The 16,685-nt window shown below is 51.5% G+C and overlaps 2 protein-coding genes across 4 annotated transcripts in view; both read right to left on the bottom strand.

Annotated features, from left to right (window-relative positions):
• ARL6IP4 (ADP ribosylation factor like GTPase 6 interacting protein 4) overlaps positions 1-5,850 on the bottom strand; it is a 7,664-nt gene extending 1,814 nt beyond the window's left edge. The window contains exons 1-5 of one of the 2 annotated variants that reach the window (XM_014962085.1): positions 5,835-5,850; positions 2,427-2,629; positions 1,814-2,170; positions 1,213-1,330; positions 16-85 (exon numbers count right to left, since the gene is read on the bottom strand). In XM_014962085.1, the coding sequence (XP_014817571.1) occupies positions 16-85; positions 1,213-1,330; positions 1,814-2,170; positions 2,427-2,616 (735 nt within the window). In that variant the 5' untranslated portion in view covers positions 2,617-2,629; positions 5,835-5,850. Of the gene's footprint in view, positions 1-15; positions 86-1,212; positions 1,331-1,813; positions 2,171-2,426; positions 2,630-4,347; positions 4,615-5,834 lie in introns of those variants that run through there. The other variant, XM_014962077.1, reaches the window with a different exon arrangement.
• A 1,218-nt stretch (positions 5,851-7,068) lies between these two features.
• Positions 7,069-16,392, bottom strand: OGFOD2 (2-oxoglutarate and iron-dependent oxygenase domain containing 2). 2 transcript variants are annotated; one of them, XM_014962067.1, is made up of 8 exons: positions 16,198-16,391; positions 16,054-16,110; positions 13,765-13,875; positions 12,655-12,754; positions 11,402-11,526; positions 10,800-10,899; positions 8,427-8,584; positions 7,069-7,762 (listed from the first exon to the last, which is right to left on the bottom strand). In XM_014962067.1, the coding sequence occupies exons 1-8, from the start codon at positions 16,318-16,320 to the stop codon at positions 7,487-7,489; spliced, it is 1,050 nt and encodes a 349-aa protein (XP_014817553.1). In that variant the 5' UTR covers positions 16,321-16,391; the 3' UTR covers positions 7,069-7,486. The 2 variants fall into 2 exon arrangements, with proteins under 2 accessions (XP_014817553.1, XP_014817545.1); XM_014962059.1 differs by lacking the exons at positions 7,069-7,762; positions 8,427-8,584 and adding an exon at positions 9,343-9,977 and having other exon boundaries at positions 10,642-10,899; positions 16,198-16,392.
• Positions 16,393-16,685: the final 293 nt, after the last annotated feature.

Raw genomic sequence — 16,685 nt, 5'->3', positions numbered from 1 at the left:
CAAGTCCCCCATTACCTTATTAATCTCCTTGTGTCTCTCTTTGCTGACGATTTCTTCTAGTACTTCTCCATCTCCCTTAATAAGCCTGGAAGACAAGCACAGGGCCATGAGCCATGAGGGCTACTCATCTGATGAGAAATCAGCATCCCCCTGCATGGGCCAGCTGTCCCAGGCTGTGGGCAGAGTCTGCTGTGAGCAGAGCTGGTCACGCTTGCGCACGGTAAGAGAAAACAATTGAAATACACGTCTCTCCTGCCACCCCCCCATCTGCAGAGGCTTCACTCAACAGCAGTGACCCCAATCCCCGCAAAACTTCATCCTTTTTCCACATAAAGTTTAGGTCTGGTCCTGGCTGCCCCAGGAAACCGCAGAGCCGTTCAGGAATAGGAGCCAGTTTGGGCCTGAAAGGCAGCCAATCTGGGGAGCACCTTGCTGAGCAAATTCTAAGCAGTGTTGGAGGCAGCTCAAACCTCCAAACATGAACAGAAATTTAATTGTCTTCATTACATGCCTTACGGGGAACCGACCTTTGTTCCGCACCTCCCTGGGCCCCGCAGGCTGCCTTCTATTTTAAGGCTGGGCTTGTCATACCTGATTCTCTTCAGCATCATGTTTTCTGCTTGCAGTTTATTAAAAACTGGGTCATTTCTATTTGGCAGCTAGATGGACTTGGGTTTGATTGTTGCCTGTAACCCCACGGGGCACACACGCTCCCTCCTCACTTGCACCCAGATGTTAACCAGGGCTGAGAGTGTGAGTGCCTCGGAGCTGCAAGGCAAGTGCATGGAGAGGTGGGGTGAGGAGAAGCCAGTCACCCCTCTGCTTCCTGTTCTGCCCCAGTTGCAGCGTCCCATTTAATGGGAACAAGCTGAACCCTTCACAGAGCAAGGAACAAACCTTCTATCTGGGGCAGCAGGGTGCTCTGCTGTCTGCATCCCGCAGCTCCTGGCTGGGACACAGCCTCATGTCCCACGCATGGAGCCCCAGCACAATTCCATAATTTGGTGTCAAACATGTCGCTTTCTGGGTAAGTTACACCAGGTCTGAGGGGAGGGGATCCACAAGGGAGCAGTTCAGGCCTTTGCTGCTGAAGGGGACCTGGGTCCGTGCACAGTACTGCAGTGCCATGGACCAGCATCCTCCAGGACTCCAACCTATTCAACATGGATGGGGATGGACAACCCGTCTCCCTTTTTCCCCAGGGATTCATACCTGGTTCTCCCAGTTTCGGGATCCACGACTCTCCTTATGACACTCTGCCTCGCGTCCCATTCTTCCTTCGTCATTGGCTTCATAGCCTGGATTCGAGATTTTTGTTCATCTGTTAAAACTGGAATGCAGCAGTGAGTCAGAGCCGTGCTCGTGGGGTGGCTCCTGGTGAGGGGCACAGCACCAGGCCTGCACTGAGCAGAGGCACGTGCCACACCAGTTTCCCACTGATACCCAGGCTTCAGTGATGACCCTCGTGAAGGAAGGGCCACTTCGTGTCCCAAAGCCAGTACCAGCTTTTCCAATGTGTTACTCCTGACCATGACCTTCCATTTGGCATCTTTGTTCCCCACTAACATCTATAAACTCCATCTAAACACTTCAGAAATGAATCTCTGATTGTGGCTGCTTACATCTATTGCTGTGGCTCGAAGGTGGCCGCGGTGCATCGGAGGGAGGGGAGTCTGGAGCTCCCTCCCTGTACACAGCCCTGCTTCCCTCACACACCTCACATGGGTCCCAGGAAGGGTTACACATGAGTGTGTTTCCCCACCACGACACTTGTGTGCCCCTGGCTTCAGCAGGAGCAAAACACCCTCATTACCTGGTCCAGAGTCCACCAGCGATTCCTTCTGCCACTGCTCCAGCGAGGGGCCAGGCATCGCTTCTCCTTTGGCTTTCTCCTCCTTAGCCTTTTCCTTTGACTTCTTCTTTGATTTCTTCTTTATTTTCTTCTTCTTCTTTTTGTCCTTCTGTTTCACTCGCTTTTTTTTGCTGTGTCGACTCTTCTTCGTTTTGGAGTCACTGTCACTGGAGTCATCAGAAGAGGAGCTGGAGGAAGAGGAAGACGAGGAGGAACTGGTGGATGAAGATGCTGTCTCAGAGGAAGAGGTACTTGCCTTCCTCTTCTTTTTGTCCTTTCTTTCCTTCTTCTTTTTGTCCTTTCCTTCCTTCTTCTTTTCTGCAATACATAAGAAGAGGTTGAGTGGAGCAGCTCTGGGCAGCTGGATGTCCCCTCCCAGCCTGGTTTCTTTCTTGTCTGAATGGCAAAGACCCCTCTGTGCTGACACCTCTAACACATCACAGCGTGAAAGTGCACAGCAAGGCAACAGACAGCAATTTATCTAAAAGCAGGGACCCTATTCTCCCACCTGGGCCCTCTCTGTGCACCTGCCCCAGGGAAATGTGAAAGCGTGGGGTCACAGGCCTTCCCCTACCTTCCTTAGCTGCTGCTGAGCTCGACTTGTGTCTGTGAGACCCAGAGGTCTGCTTCCTGGGAGGAGAGCTGCTGTCCCGGTGCGAGTCCTTGCTGCTTTTCCTCCTTTTCTTCTCCTTCCTCTCCTGTCTGCTCCGAGAATTGCTTTTGCTCCTGCTTCGCGATCGCTTCCGAGACTGGCTGTGGGCCATCCTGCATCAGCCCCTGGAGGGAACAGGTTACATCAGCAACTATCGGGGAAACCACCCTCGCTCAGCAGCATTGCATCCAGCAGCCCCAAAAACCTTAAATCCAACCCTGAGCCAACCAGCCCTGGAATTCCTGCTCCTGTTAAAACTCCCTCTCTGCTCACACCCGCTCTCGCTGAGCTCCCAACGTGCAGGGGTAGGTCGGGGTTACCCACCACGCAGCTGTGGCCAAACTGAATTTTCACCAGCCCACCAAAAGAAGTCCTCAGCGGAGAGCTGGGGCCACAAAGGGACAATACTGCCATCCCTGGGCAGCCCTCGCCCACCACGAGACAACCATCTCCAAGCAGGTTTCCCACCAGGTAAAACCTTCACCAGGTTCTCCCTTCACTTCTCACGTTCATCTCTAGATGATGACTAACCCCCACGGTGGGCAGGCACCGAGGGGCCTGAGACGTGTCTGCAGGCAACGCTGTGCCCCACGGCCACCCCCTGGCAGCCACGGGCCACCCCATGGGGCTGGGAGCCATCAGTAGGATGCTGCACCCGCAGACGGACGCCGGCAAGGTGTGATGGATGCTGCAGCGACAGGCGGTGGAGTGAAACATCCTCCCCAAGCCCAACACGGAGTCAAGCACCCCATTATTTAAAATGCCAAGAGCAGGCACAAGCCAAGGGGAGGAATGAATTTTTAATATTCCAATTTGCTTTTAGAAAACAGATTATGCATTGAGCTGGCATCCCCGTCCATCAGCCCGAGCGGCTGCCAGCAGCCACAGGCCAGAGACGGCGTGATATATGGATATATGCTCTCATTAATTTAAAAAACAAACCGGCACCATCGGCAGAGCAGTATCTGGGAAACGCTTTCTCACAGCCACCTTCCAACTACTGCATTTAATTAATGGCATGTTTACCACCTCGGCGTTCCCAAGTGGTGATTCGCTCCCAAGCGAAGCAGACCTTTGACTGATTTCCAAACGGAAATTTCAATCAAGACCAAAAAAAAACCAACGCAAAACCCAAAACAATTAAGGACACGCGGGGAAGTTTCTGAGGATGAGAGCCCCTCATCCACACGCACCCAGCAGCCGTCCCTCGCACCAGGGCCTTGCTGGTGGGACAGCACTTGGGTCTCGTGTCCGCTCCATCCACGGACATGGTGGTGGCAGGACCTGCTTCTACACAACTGCGCCAACGGGGTCAATGGGTACGGAGTGGGTGCAGCCACGAGCATCCCAGCCAGTCCGGGGCGATGCTGCAGGATGGGGACGAGCCCTGAAGCCACCACCCTGGGCTGGTTTCACCCCAAAGCTGGGGTCTCACCTCCCCCCCTGACATCAGATTGGTGGCCACAGCAGGGCAGCTCCTCCTGTCCCTCTAACTTGGCCCAGGCCCGGCCCTTGGCGGGGAGCTGCTGCGGTGGGAGCCCTCCGCAGCCGGAGGGGCAGCCCCTCCGGACCCAACACAGGGCGCCTGTGCCGTGCTGGCCCTTTAAGAGTTTAGCACAAGGCGTGCAGACCCTCTAACAACCTGCGCGAGGTGCACTGGCCCTTTAGGAGCTCAGTACTAGGTGCGCTGGCCCTTTAAGAGCAGCCCCTTTAAGAGCGGGGCCTCCCTGTGTCCGCCCCGTCAGCAGCCCCCCCGCCCCGCTGGAAGGTGCCGCCCCCGCTCCCGGTGCCCTCAGCCGTACCGGCCGCAGGTAAGAGGAGGAGGGAGAAGGGAGGGACTCACCGCGGCCAGGCCCGGCCCCGAGCGGGGCTCCCGCCGCCGCCGCCTCCTCCGCGCCCACCTCCCGTCGCTTCCGGCCGCCGCGCGCGGGGCCGGCCGGCAACCGAGCCGCGCTCTTTGGTTCCGCGCTCAGCTCTTTGGTTCCGGGTCCCCCGGGGTTAAATTTTTGGGCCAAAATCAGGCGCAGATGGGAAACGCAAAGGTTTTCTGCTGAAAGAGATTTGACGACTGGTTCCGTTGATAATTCTGGCCCCGCACACAAATACTACGGCCGATCTCCCTCCCGAGAGGCAATTTTAATGGGGTTTTGCTAATGAATTGCTAATCAGCGCTGTGTGCTAATGGTGTCCCCAGCCAAAAATACAGCGGGTCTGCTGGGGAGGCTTCAATCGGCACCCTCTGTGCGAGCTGCACCCACTCACATCAGCCTTTCACAATTAGTGACTATGTAAAGTTCAGATGCTGTAATTACTGCAATTGAATGAATGATTATGCATTGAGCTGGCATCCCCGTCCATCAGCCCGAGCGGCTGCCAGCAGCCACAGGCCAGAGACGGCGTGATATATGGATATATGCTCTCATTAATTTAAAAAACAAACCGGCACCATCGGCAGAGCAGTATCTGGGAAACGCTTTCTCACAGCCACCTTCCAACTACTGCATTTAATTAATGGCATGTTTACCACCTCGGCGTTCCCAAGTGAAGCAGACCTTTGACTGATTTCCAAACGGAAATTTCAATCAAGACCAAAAAAAAACCAACGCAAAACCCAAAACAATTAAGGACACGCGGGGAAGTTTCTGAGGATGAGAGCCCCTCATCCACACGCACCCAGCAGCCGTCCCTCGCACCAGGGCCTTGCTGGTGGGACAGCACTTGGGTCTCGTGTCCGCTCCATCCACGGACATGGTGGTGGCAGGACCTGCTTCTACACAACTGCGCCAACGGGGTCAATGGGTACGGAGTGGGTGCAGCCACGAGCATCCCAGCCAGTCCGGGGCGATGCTGCAGGATGGGGACGAGCCCTGAAGCCACCACCCTGGGCTGGTTTCACCCCAAAGCTGGGGTCTCACCTCCCCCCCTGACATCAGATTGGTGGCCACAGCAGGGCAGCTCCTCCTGTCCCTCTAACTTGGCCCAGGCCCGGCCCTTGGCGGGGAGCTGCTGCGGTGGGAGCCCTCCGCAGCCGGAGGGGCAGCCCCTCCGGACCCAACACAGGGCGCCTGTGCCGTGCTGGCCCTTTAAGAGTTTAGCACAAGGCGTGCAGACCCTCTAACAACCTGCGCGAGGTGCACTGGCCCTTTAGGAGCTCAGTACTAGGTGCGCTGGCCCTTTAAGAGCAGCCCCTTTAAGAGCGGGGCCTCCCTGTGTCCGCCCCGTCAGCAGCCCCCCCGCCCCGCTGGAAGGTGCCGCCCCCGCTCCCGGTGCCCTCAGCCGTACCGGCCGCAGGTAAGAGGAGGAGGGAGAAGGGAGAAGGGAGGGACTCACCGCGGCCGGGCCCGGCTAATTCTGGCCCCGCACACAAATACTACGGCCGATCTCCCTCCCGAGAGGCAATTTTAATGGGGTTTTGCTAATGAATTGCTAATCAGCGCTGTGTGCTAATGGTGTCCCCAGCCAAAAATACAGCGGGTCTGCTGGGGAGGCTTCAATCGGCACCCTCTGTGCGAGCTGCACCCACTCACATCAGCCTTTCACAATTAGTGACGATGTAAAGTTCAGATGCTGTAATTACTGCAATTGAATGAATGAATGAATGAAAAAGCCCCTCAGAAACGCGGTGCCGTGTGTGTGTATCAAACATACACAATTCATTTTCCACAGAGCAAAATGCAGCCACCAAATCCGAAGATATTTGGCTGCTTTAGTTTGTTTTGTAGACAGGAGAGCCTGTGATCTCCGGCCCTAAGGCAGGGAAAGCACTTCACCCTCCAAAGGCATCGGCTGCCAGGGGGTTTTGGTGCCAAATTAAGAAGCCCCAGGCCTGCCTGCTGCACCCAGCCTGAGAGGGTTACGTGCCAAATTAAGAAGCCCCAGGCCTGCCTGATGCACCAGCCTGAAAGGGTTATTTTACATTTTCACCTGTTCACATAACTAAAGGAAGGGAGTTAAATGTATGCTCTTGCTGCCTTCTGGGAAGTTTTGCTACATTGAGGAGACAGAGCTCCCGACCTCTGTCTCTACAGCCCATTTCTGCTTGCTTAATAAGGGTCATAGAATCTTTGAAAGGGAAATTTCTGCTCAAAAGAGCTTGTGGAGGCCTTCAGAGATCCTCTCAGCCACCCTGTGGGATCAGTTCTCCCTCTATTGCTCCAAACTTTACATTTTCACCTGTTCACATAACTAAAGGAAGGGAGTTAAATGTATGCTCTTGCTGCCTTCTGGGAAGTTTTGCTACATTGAGGAGACAGAGCTCCTGACCTCTGTCTCTACAGCCCATTTCTGCTTGCTTAATAAGGGTCATAGAATCTTTGAAAGGGAAACTTCTGCTCAAAAGAACTTGTGGAGGCCTTCAGAGATCCTCTCAGAACTGTGGGATCAGTTCTCTCTCTATGGATTTTTCTGAGCCTGGGTTAGGTAAACCTCTGGTGAGGGTAATTCCATCCCATTCTCAGCAGCCTCTTGTGAGTCACCAGTACCTCGCTTTTGAGAGATCCTTCACTGTCACCCAGCAACAAAAATGTCTTCCCCTTCCCCTGGAAGAGGACAAGGAGTCCCTGCAAACAGCAGAGCAGTGGAAAGCGCAGGGCTTTATTTTACCGTTCTTTCCCATTTACAGGGGGACCCACGATGCTGCTGTTGGCACAGAGGTCTTCACAAAGGCCAAGCAGCTTCAGGTGCTTTCCCCACACACCTGAAAATATTTACAGAGCCTTTCCAGTGAATCAAAGTGTTAAGGCTTTCTATGTCTTCCAAGCAGTCCTCCAGCGAGCGTTAGCCCTGGTGAGCTGTGTACCAGCTCTTCAAGATGTCCGAGCTGGGCTTCCCTGACCCCAGCAGGGTTGGTTTTGCATCACGTACCAAGGTGATAGTTACGTCCTACATGACCCAAGCATCCAAGAGAGTCTGTTAGCGCAGTCTGAGAGGTCAGAAAGGAGCTTTAAGGAACTTGGTCTGGAGAAATCAGGCCCTGCTGTCCGCTACCACAAGGAACAGACATTCACAGTCTCGGGCGCATCATCTTCAAGGGTTTCTGTGAACCCATCTCCAAACCCCTCTGCTTCCACCAGCTCAGGTTTCTTGTTGCACATGGGGCAGAGCTGGTTGCGGATGGCAGATGATCTCATCCAAATAATGAGGTTCCAGCGTTCCCCGGAGGCAACGGGAAGTGCCCCATGGATCTGCCCTCCTCGGTGTAACAGCCCCTGGGCTCCCACGTGTTCGATCTCTATGTACTTTGGCACAGGGGTAGGATCCTGGAACAACAGGAGGCAGATACAGCATTTTGCCAGAAATTCCCTAGCACAACAGTGCTCAAATAGCTAAACTTTTTTACTTGTTACTTCTTCACCCACAGCACCCAGTGAGCAATGTGCAGGGGACTCGCTGCACCTCTGAAATGCAGCCACTTCAGGGGTGGCTCGGCAGCAGTTTAGTACAGCTGTTTCCAATTAAGATATTCTGAGTACCAGGTCCAGAGGGAACTTAAAGAAGGAGTTTCAATCAAAAAACCTGCTTCACCAGTGTAGGGATGCTTCTACTCCTCTCTTGCTAAGAGTCGCCTGGAAATAGGGGCTACAGATTTAAGTCTCATCTGAAATAAATTACTTCTCTCTCTTTCAGCACCTCCCTGCTCATTATTGCAGTTGGGGAAAGATAGGGTGGTTTACTTCACTCCAGTTTCTAGCATGACAGCTGTCTCTGTCCTCTCTCTGACTTGGCTGCAATTAGCTTGAATATTGGTAATGGACTTGTAGCAGAAAAGGCTTCTGTATTACCAAGAGCTTTTTAAAAAGGGAGAAGGGAAAGAGTAGATTTGACTGCCAGAAGGGAATAATTGTTTCTCAGAACACAGTTAATGCCTTGAAATCAGGGGGTGGGGAAGGGAATCAGGGTCCAGATTAGGAATAAGCTCAGTACCTGGCTGAAATCACCAAAGTACAAGTTGCCTTCCGTGAAGTCTTTTCCCAGGGAAACGTTTAAGGTGACTTCTGCATTGTCATAGTGAGAGCTCAAATCCAGATCTTCGTGTAGCGCGTACTTGACAACAAATGCTTTATGGCTGTCCAGACAAGCACCTCCCAAGTCAGGATAAAATTGAATGAATGAATGAATGAAAAAGCCCCTCAGAAACGCGGTGCCGTGTGTGTGTATCAAACATACACAATTCATTTTCCACAGAGCAAAATGCAGCCACCAAATCCGAAGATATTTGGCTGCTTTAGTTTGTTTTGTAGACAGGAGAGCCTGTGATCTCCGGCCCTAAGGCAGGGAAAGCACTTCACCCTCCAAAGGCATCGGCTGCCAGGGGGTTTTGGTGCCAAATTAAGAAGCCCCAGGCCTGCCTGCTGCACCCAGCCTGAGAGGGTTACTTTACATTTTCACCTGTTCACATAACTAAAGGAAGGGAGTTAAATGTATGCTCTTGCTGCCTTCTGGGAAGTTTTGCTACATTGAGGAGACAGAGCTCCTGACCTCTGTCTCTACAGCCCATTTCTGCTTGCTTAATAAGGGTCATAGAATCTTTGAAAGGGAAACTTCTGCTCAAAAGAACTTGTGGAGGCCTTCAGAGATCCTCTCAGAACTGTGGGATCAGTTCTCTCTCTATGGATTTTTCTGAGCCTGGGTTAGGTAAACCTCTGGTGAGGGTAATTCCATCCCATTCTCAGCAGCCTCTTGTGAGTCACCAGTACCTCGCTTTTGAGAGATCCTTCACTGTCACCCAGCAACAAAAAATCTCTTCCCCTTCCCCTGGAAGTGGACAAGGAGTCCCTGCAAACAGCAGAGCAATGGTAAGTGCAGGGCTTTATTGTATTGTTCTTTCCTGTTTACAGGGGGACCCACGATGCTGCTGTTGGCACAGAGGTCTTCACAAAGGCCAAGCAGCTTCAGGTGCTTTCCCCACACACCTGAAAATATTTACAGAGCCTTTCCAGTGAATCAAAGTGTTAAGGCTTTCTATGTCTTCCAAGCAGTCCTCCAGCGAGCGTTAGCCCTGGTGAGCTGTGTGCCAGCTCTTCAAGATGTCCAAGCTGGGCTTCCCTGACCCCAGCAGGGTTGGTTTTGCATCACTTTCCAAGGTGATAGTTACGTCCTACATGACTCAAGCATCCAAGAGAGTCTGTTAGCACAGTCTGAGAGGTCAGAAAGGAGCTTTAAGGAACTTGGTCTGGAGAAATCAGGCCCTGCTGTCCGCTACCACAAGGAACAGACATTCACAGTCTCGGGCGCATCATCTTCAAGGGTTTCTGTGAACCCATCTCCAAACCCCTCTGCTTCCACCAGCTCAGGTTTCTTGTTGCACATGGGGCAGAGCTGGTTGCGGATGGCAGATGATCTCATCCAAATAATGAGGTTCCAGCGTTCCCCGGAGGCAACGGGAAGTGCCCCATGGATCTGCCCTCCTCGGTGTAACAGCCCCTGGGCTCCCACGTGTTCGATCTCTATGTACTTTGGCACAGGGGTAGGATCCTGGAACAACAGGAGGCAGATACAGCATTTTGCCAGAAATTCCCTAGCACAACAGTGCTCAAATAGCTAAACTTTTTTACTTGTTACTTCTTCACCCACAGCACCCAGTGAGCAATGTGCAGGGGACTCGCTGCACCTCTGAAATGCAGCCACTTCAGGGGTGGCTCGGCAGCAGTTTAGTACAGCTGTTTCCAATTAAGATATTCTGAGTACCAGGTCCAGAGGGAACTTAAAGAAGGAGTTTCAATCAAAAAACCTGCTTCACCAGTGTAGGGATGCTTCTACTCCTCTCTTGCTAAGAGTCGCCTGGAAATAGGGGCTACAGATTTAAGTCTCATCTGAAATAAATTACTTCTCTCTCTTTCAGCACCTCCCTGCTCATTATTGCAGTTGGGGAAAGATAGGGTGGTTTACTTCACTCCAGTTTCTAGCATGACAGCTGTCTCTGTCCTCTCTCTGACTTGGCTGCAATTAGCTTGAATATTGGTAATGGACTTGTAGCAGAAAAGGCTTCTGTATTACCAAGAGCTTTTTAAAAAGGGAGAAGGGAAAGAGTAGATTTGACTGCCAGAAGGGAATAATTGTTTCTCAGAACACAGTTAATGCCTTGAAATCAGGGGGTGGGGAAGGGAATCAGGGTCCAGATTAGGAATAAGCTCAGTACCTGGCTGAAATCACCAAAGTACAAGTTGCCTTCCGTGAAGTCTTTTCCCAGGGAAACGTTTAAGGTGACTTCTGCATTGTCATAGTGAGAGCTCAAATCCAGATCTTCGTGTAGCGCGTACTTGACAACAAATGCTTTATGGCTGTCCAGACAAGCACCTCCCAAGTCAGGATAAAGCAGTGTCGTTATGGGGCGCAGGTATTTTTCACGCAGGGGTGTGATGAAAGTTTCATCCATCCCAAGCTCATTTAGCAAAACCTGTCTCAAAGAGAGGAGATGGGAACAGCTGACCAGCTACACCTGCTGCTTCATCAGAGCTGCTGCAGAGCTGGTTTGTTCTTTTCCAACCCTGCTGCTTGCTCAGATAAAGAACTTTAGAGCAAAGGCTCCAGCTATCGGCAGAAGAAGGAGGCTCATGGTGGAAAGTGATGAGGAAAAGGCAAAGTAAGATGAAAAGTTGGGTTCTTTAAAAACGGACTCCTTGAAATAAATGTATATTATTTAAATACAAGGTGCTCTTTCCTCTGAGGTACCAACTCCCATCCCGTCTCCTTACATTCCCTCAACCCTTTCACTTCAAAGGGGTTGTACTCAAACTACAGACGACATTCCCTCAACCCTTTCACTTCAAAGGGGCTGTACTCAAACTGCTGTGCTCAAATTACAGACATTTTAGAAGGAAAAGAAGTGGGAAGAGAGGAGATAAATGGCATCTGCTTGTGAATGCTACCTCTAAAGAAGCAGAACTAGTGAGTCCTACCCCATAGTTATTCATCGTGTTGGGCCTGCCTTTGGGCATGTCCGACTGCTCAAAGTTCTCCAGCTCATCCACAAAGGCTTTGCAGAATTCCTCTGTGAACACTGGGAGTCGATAGATCCTCTTATCTGTCAAGAGAAGGGAGACACCATTTGCTGGGGGAAGTAACAGCAAGGGAGTTGCTGGCTGTCATGCTGCCAAGCTATATTGTGCTGGTGCCAGTGAGAACACAGGGCACACACGCTTCACTCGGTGCTCAGGCTGCTCAAAGGGCTGGAACCATTCCTCGGGATAGGCTCTGGGATGTATTTGTTGTTTGTCATGTTGGCCCCTCGTTTCCAGGTTTCCCCATCCAGTCGGGAAATCTGGCACTGATTAAAATGCCTGCTGAATGTGCCAAGGGAATGTTTTGAGTGAGTCTGGAGGGAGAGTGGTGAATCAACTGCTCATCACGGGCAGTGCAAATATAGCCTCCTGGAAGAAGGAGACTCAAGGTCTTATGTAGGGGATGGGGGATTTATTCATCCAATACTGGCCTTCTGGGAAGACCAGGGCTTCTGAACTGCCCTTTGGGGTAGAGCTCTAAAGGTCTGTATAAGAGGAGCTCAGCACTGAGAATACAGAAGCTGAGATAAATACAGTGTAAAAAGGCTGTGTGTCTGGAAATCGTTCCTTGGACATATCCAGGAACCCTGCACCTGCACAACATTCCTGTCTTTCTTTTGTCTTGAGAAAAGCAATCAACTTTGTAGCTTCCCCTCTACATTTTGTCAGCATTTCTGGAAAGGAGAGAGCTTCATGGATGCCAGCAGGGAAGCTGAAAACTCTGATGTCTTTTTAAAAGACTGAAATTTAGACAAACTATTCCAGCTCAGACTAACCAACTGGGATTGTCTGAAATGGTAAAGCACTTTGGGAGGGAAAACCAAGTTCCCCAGACTAACAGTGTTCCTTCAGCAGGCTCCCCTGTGAGGTTGTGGTGCAACCAAAACCCCAGCCCTGCTGCAGTTATAGCCTCTGATGAGACATCAGCAAACTGGGATTGGAAAAGCAGAAAACAGGATTTCATCCAGAGCATAACTGCTGCACAATACTGCCTCTCCAGAGACTCTTGTCAAGCAGAAAATAACATCCTGTTTGTCTCAGCTGTGTACCAAATCTGAGCTATTGAAGACAGGGCTTGAAAACAGCTGTCATCACCAAAGTTGCAGTGTCACTCGGGAAGATCTTTGTGACTGATGTGTTGTTTTCTTTACCTGAGAAGGACTCGATGTAGCGCAGGAGGCCATGGAGATGAGCATCTGGCGACGTGCAGTACCTCACGATTTCTAGAAAATCTGGGGCCAGGAATGAATCCTGGCATCAAGGGAAGGATGACAAAAATACACAGAAACACAATTAGCCTGTGCAGTCTTTTACAGCCCAAAAGGGAAATGGACTTACAAGCAGCCACAGGAAAATATGTAGAGCCTAGGGAGCAAGGCTGATAGTCACACTTGGGCTACTTCTGTGGCAGGAAATGCAGAATGTTACTAATGTTTTTCTTGGTGGTTTCGGTAAACTGCTGCTTGTTCATGGGTTTCTGAGTATAACTGGCCAGACTTATCCTTAGTGTGGTGGGAATGAGCCTGGCTCACATTATGGACTCCTAACAGATAAGCACAATAGTTTTTCCTAGTAGATTTAGTATCTTGTCATGGCCTCAGCACAACAGAGTGACTGTGCTCTGCTTTAAGCATCACCCCCACAGATCATGACAGACAACAACAGAAAAGACAACAGCAGAACTTGTTACTAAAGGATCACAGAGCAATAGATCTGTGGGAACTCATTTGTGTGTTACCGCTGATCCGTGGTTAATTATCCAGCTGGGAAGTCTTGGGCCTGGCAAACATGAGGAAATTCAGAGCAGAGTAGCCCACAACAAAGAGGGCAACCCCTGCCTTTGTGGTGGAGTGTACACACACGGGCAGCCTGTTTGCCCCCCTTCATCTGATAGTAACTAGTAACTCGTCTGTACGTTAAGCCCACAAAGGCTGATTTCTGTGGCTGCTCATTAGACCTCACTGACCCTGTTTGCTGCAGTGATGCTTTAGGTCTCAATTACTAATGGTGTTTGGAGTCCAGTACCATGAGCTGGTGCAGCTTCAATATGGAACGACCGTTACCTGGCTAAAAGCCAGGCAGAATCTTGCCTAGAGAACACGCTACACTGTGAAAGTTTAATTCAGTTTCAATATGCTACGCTTTGGTTTTAATTCAGTTCATCCCTAGCACTGTCAGCAATCCTGAGAAGAGGGCTTCCTACTGCAAAAATACTCAGGCAATTCCCTGGATGCAAAATGGATTCCAAACATACTGTCTACCTGCAAAATGTACAGTTCTGGGTGTTTTCGTTTGTAGCACTTCGAGATGATGGCTTTGCGTTCCTCTGACTGATGAATTAACTGTTTTCTTCTCTCCACTTCTGCCTCAATCTACAAATAAACAATACAGCATATTGTTAGAAAAATCAAAAGGGATAACCAAAACAATTCCAGGAATTTTCTCATTGTTTTAAATCAGTTATTTTTGTTCTGGGCACCTCTGGGAGACAGAGTGTATGCCTTTGCTTTTCTGTAGTCAAGACAAGTCCAATAAATATCTGAAAAGCCAAATGCCTAAAAGGGATTTGAGACACGTTTTCATTACAAATGCCTTAAAAAATAACTGAAGTCTTTCCATGGATGTGTCAAGTAGAGCTGCAAGGTTTCAGCCCTTTCAGGCATTCTGACGCCTCGTGAATTGCCAGCCTACGCCTTAAGAGTCTGGCTTATGTTCTGACAATATAAGCATTGTCCAAAATAAAGACATTTGCTGGGAGGGAGACAGGACTTGTCATGAGGGGATTACTGCTAAGTGTTGTGGGGACAGGCTAATCTGTCATTTCAGGGGAAACAGCTGTACTAGCAGCTGATTCAGGCAGCTCTTCCTATTTAATAACCCCCCATGAGATTAGTTTATAACATTCCTCAGCAAAAAAAGGAAGGAGGGTGGGAGCGGTGCCCCCTGCTCCTGACCCCTGGTAATGTGGTTCGCAACTAACGCCATTTTATAAGGCAAACATCCATTCTCTGTGAAGGAGCGGGTCCTGCTTTCCTTCCCTCTCCCTCATTATCAGGCCCTGAAGGTCCTGTGAGCCAAGCAGACAAACCAAACAGATTTCTTCTTCCCCTCCCTAACAGCCTCAAGGTTCCCGGGCACCAGGCCGATTACTCCCTTCCTTGCTGGCCTTGAAAGGTCCCAGGCACCCGGCCATCCTGGTGGTGGTGATGGCCCTGTCACAGAACAGGGAAGAAACATAACAGCACCCAGAGCACTCTCTATAAAATCAAGGAGTCACAAGTCCCACGTGGGGAATTTAGACCTGAATTGCTGCTGGACAGTGAGAGCTATGGCCAGGGACACCTCCGCCATCATTTGCTTTCTCCAAGGATTGAGTGAGTATCTCATATTCTTTTATATGATTCTTGAGTCAAGATTATGATGATTGTGTTAGTACAGCAAACAATGGGGTTTTTTTGGATAGCAGAGAGTCCAGGTGGTTTAAAATTATAGATTAAGTTAGAATCTAGGGGATTAGAAATTATAAATTAAGTTAGGACCTGGAAATCCCAAGTGCATTTGTATTATAAATTCTGTATGATGCTGCTTATTATACCATGTTGATTCTGCTTGTAGAAATGCTGTGCCATTCTGATCATAAATTCTGTGCTATACTAATCGTAATACCCTGTTAGGAAAATAAAACTTTAATTGTAACTACAGTTTGGTGCTGGCAACATCCTGCCAAGGATCCCAAAAAGAACCTGTCTGTCCCCTTAGCACTGGGATGAAACTGGAGCTGGTTATGTGACAGATCTTTGATCCCAGCCTGGACAGACAGACAGATTCCTCCCTAAAGGAGAGCCTGGGATGATGTTCCTGGGACAACCTTCTGCAGCACAGCTCGTGTGAACAACTCCATGCAACCCCTGGGTGATTCCACCTCAAGGCATTCTTTAAAAGTAATTGACAAAAGAAGGGACAAGGAAAGACAAACTAGAAGGTCGCTGGGAGCCAGGTGACCAAAACCAGTTAGGCCAGATGGCAGAGAAGGCCATTTTAATAACATGTGTTGAATTACAGTATTTACTTCAAGGGTGTTGCCAGTGTAAACACATCACTGACAGCATCCAGCCCCGGATCCAGGCGCCGCCACGGAATTCTTAGAATCATAGAACGGTTAGAGTTGGAAAGGACCTTAAAGATCATCGAGTTCCAACCTCCTGCCCTGGGCAGGGGCACCTCCCACCAGACCAGGTTGCTCCAAGCCCCATCCAGCCTGGCCTTGAACCCCTCCAGGGATGGGGCAGCCACAGCTTCTCTGGGAACCTGTTCTTCCCTTCGGTCTCTGCCCGGCACCGGCTTTGATCAGGCCCAGGCGCCGAGGACCCGCGGCCCAGCTCCGCCGGGGCTTGTGTCTCCAGCGAACCCCCCCGCCCAGGGCCACCCAGGCCACCCGTGTGCGGGGGATGCCCCGAGGGGGGCCGGGGTGCGGGATGCGCCCCCCCTCAGGGTCCCTCCTCTCCCCCCCTCACCCCGGCCCGCCCTGACAGGATTTACCGGCCGTTTACCTCCCGCAGGGCGGCTCTGAAGTCCTCCTCGCTCCGGCAGCCCCGCTCCCGCAGCGCCTGCAACAACACACCCGAGAGCCATCACCCACCGCCCGGCCTCGGCCGCCGCCGCCGGGTCCGTGGTGCCCGCCGCCCCGCCCTTACCCGGCCGTGCTCGCGGCGGAGCTGCCCCTCATCCCGGTACCGGACGTGCAGCCCATAGCGCCCCACGAAGACGTTGTCGGAGAAGAAGCAGGCGCAGGCCCGGAACGGGCGGCGGGCGGACATGTTTCCCGCCGGCGGCGGGCAGGGGGGGCGCCGGGCGCCGGTCCAGCCGCCAAACGGCTCCGCCGCGCGATGGGGGGGGAGCCGCTTCCGGCCGGGCCCAGGGCGCGTCGGCAAATTCCGAACGCGGACTAAAACGAAGAGAGGCGAAACTTGCCCGGTTTTCTCCTGTTTTACGCTTTTTAATATTTTTTTTTTGTCATTTCGGTGGCGTCGCCGCGGCCCGCAGAGGTGCTGCACCCCCCAGCCCCCCACCCCGCCCAATTCTTGGCAAGGCGCATGCCGCACTCCCACTCCGTGGCTGCAACGGGCAAGGAACGCCGGGGGTCCACGCTGACACGGCCAGGGGGACCGCGGCGCTGCGAGCG

The sequence above is a fragment of the Calidris pugnax genome, unplaced genomic scaffold (assembly GCF_001431845.1).
Source record: "Calidris pugnax isolate Ruff unplaced genomic scaffold, ASM143184v1 scaffold32, whole genome shotgun sequence".
Classification (NCBI taxonomy): Eukaryota; Metazoa; Chordata; class Aves; order Charadriiformes; family Scolopacidae; genus Calidris; species Calidris pugnax.
This window is presented reverse-complemented; position numbering and strand designations above follow the sequence as displayed.

Excerpts from the sequence above, each read along its gene's own strand:
- OGFOD2 (XM_014962059.1), bottom strand. The coding sequence starts at position 16,320 with ATGTCCGCCCGCCGCCCGTTCCGGGCCTGCGCCTGCTTCTTCTCCGAC. Across the intron at positions 16,111-16,197 it reads TCCGCCGCGAGCACGGCCGG|GCGCTGCGGGAGCGGGGCTG; the intron begins GTAAGGGCGGGG and ends GTGTTGTTGCAG. Across the intron at positions 13,876-16,053 it reads TCAGAGCCGCCCTGCGGGAG|ATTGAGGCAGAAGTGGAGAG; the intron begins GTAAACGGCCGG and ends GTTTATTTGTAG.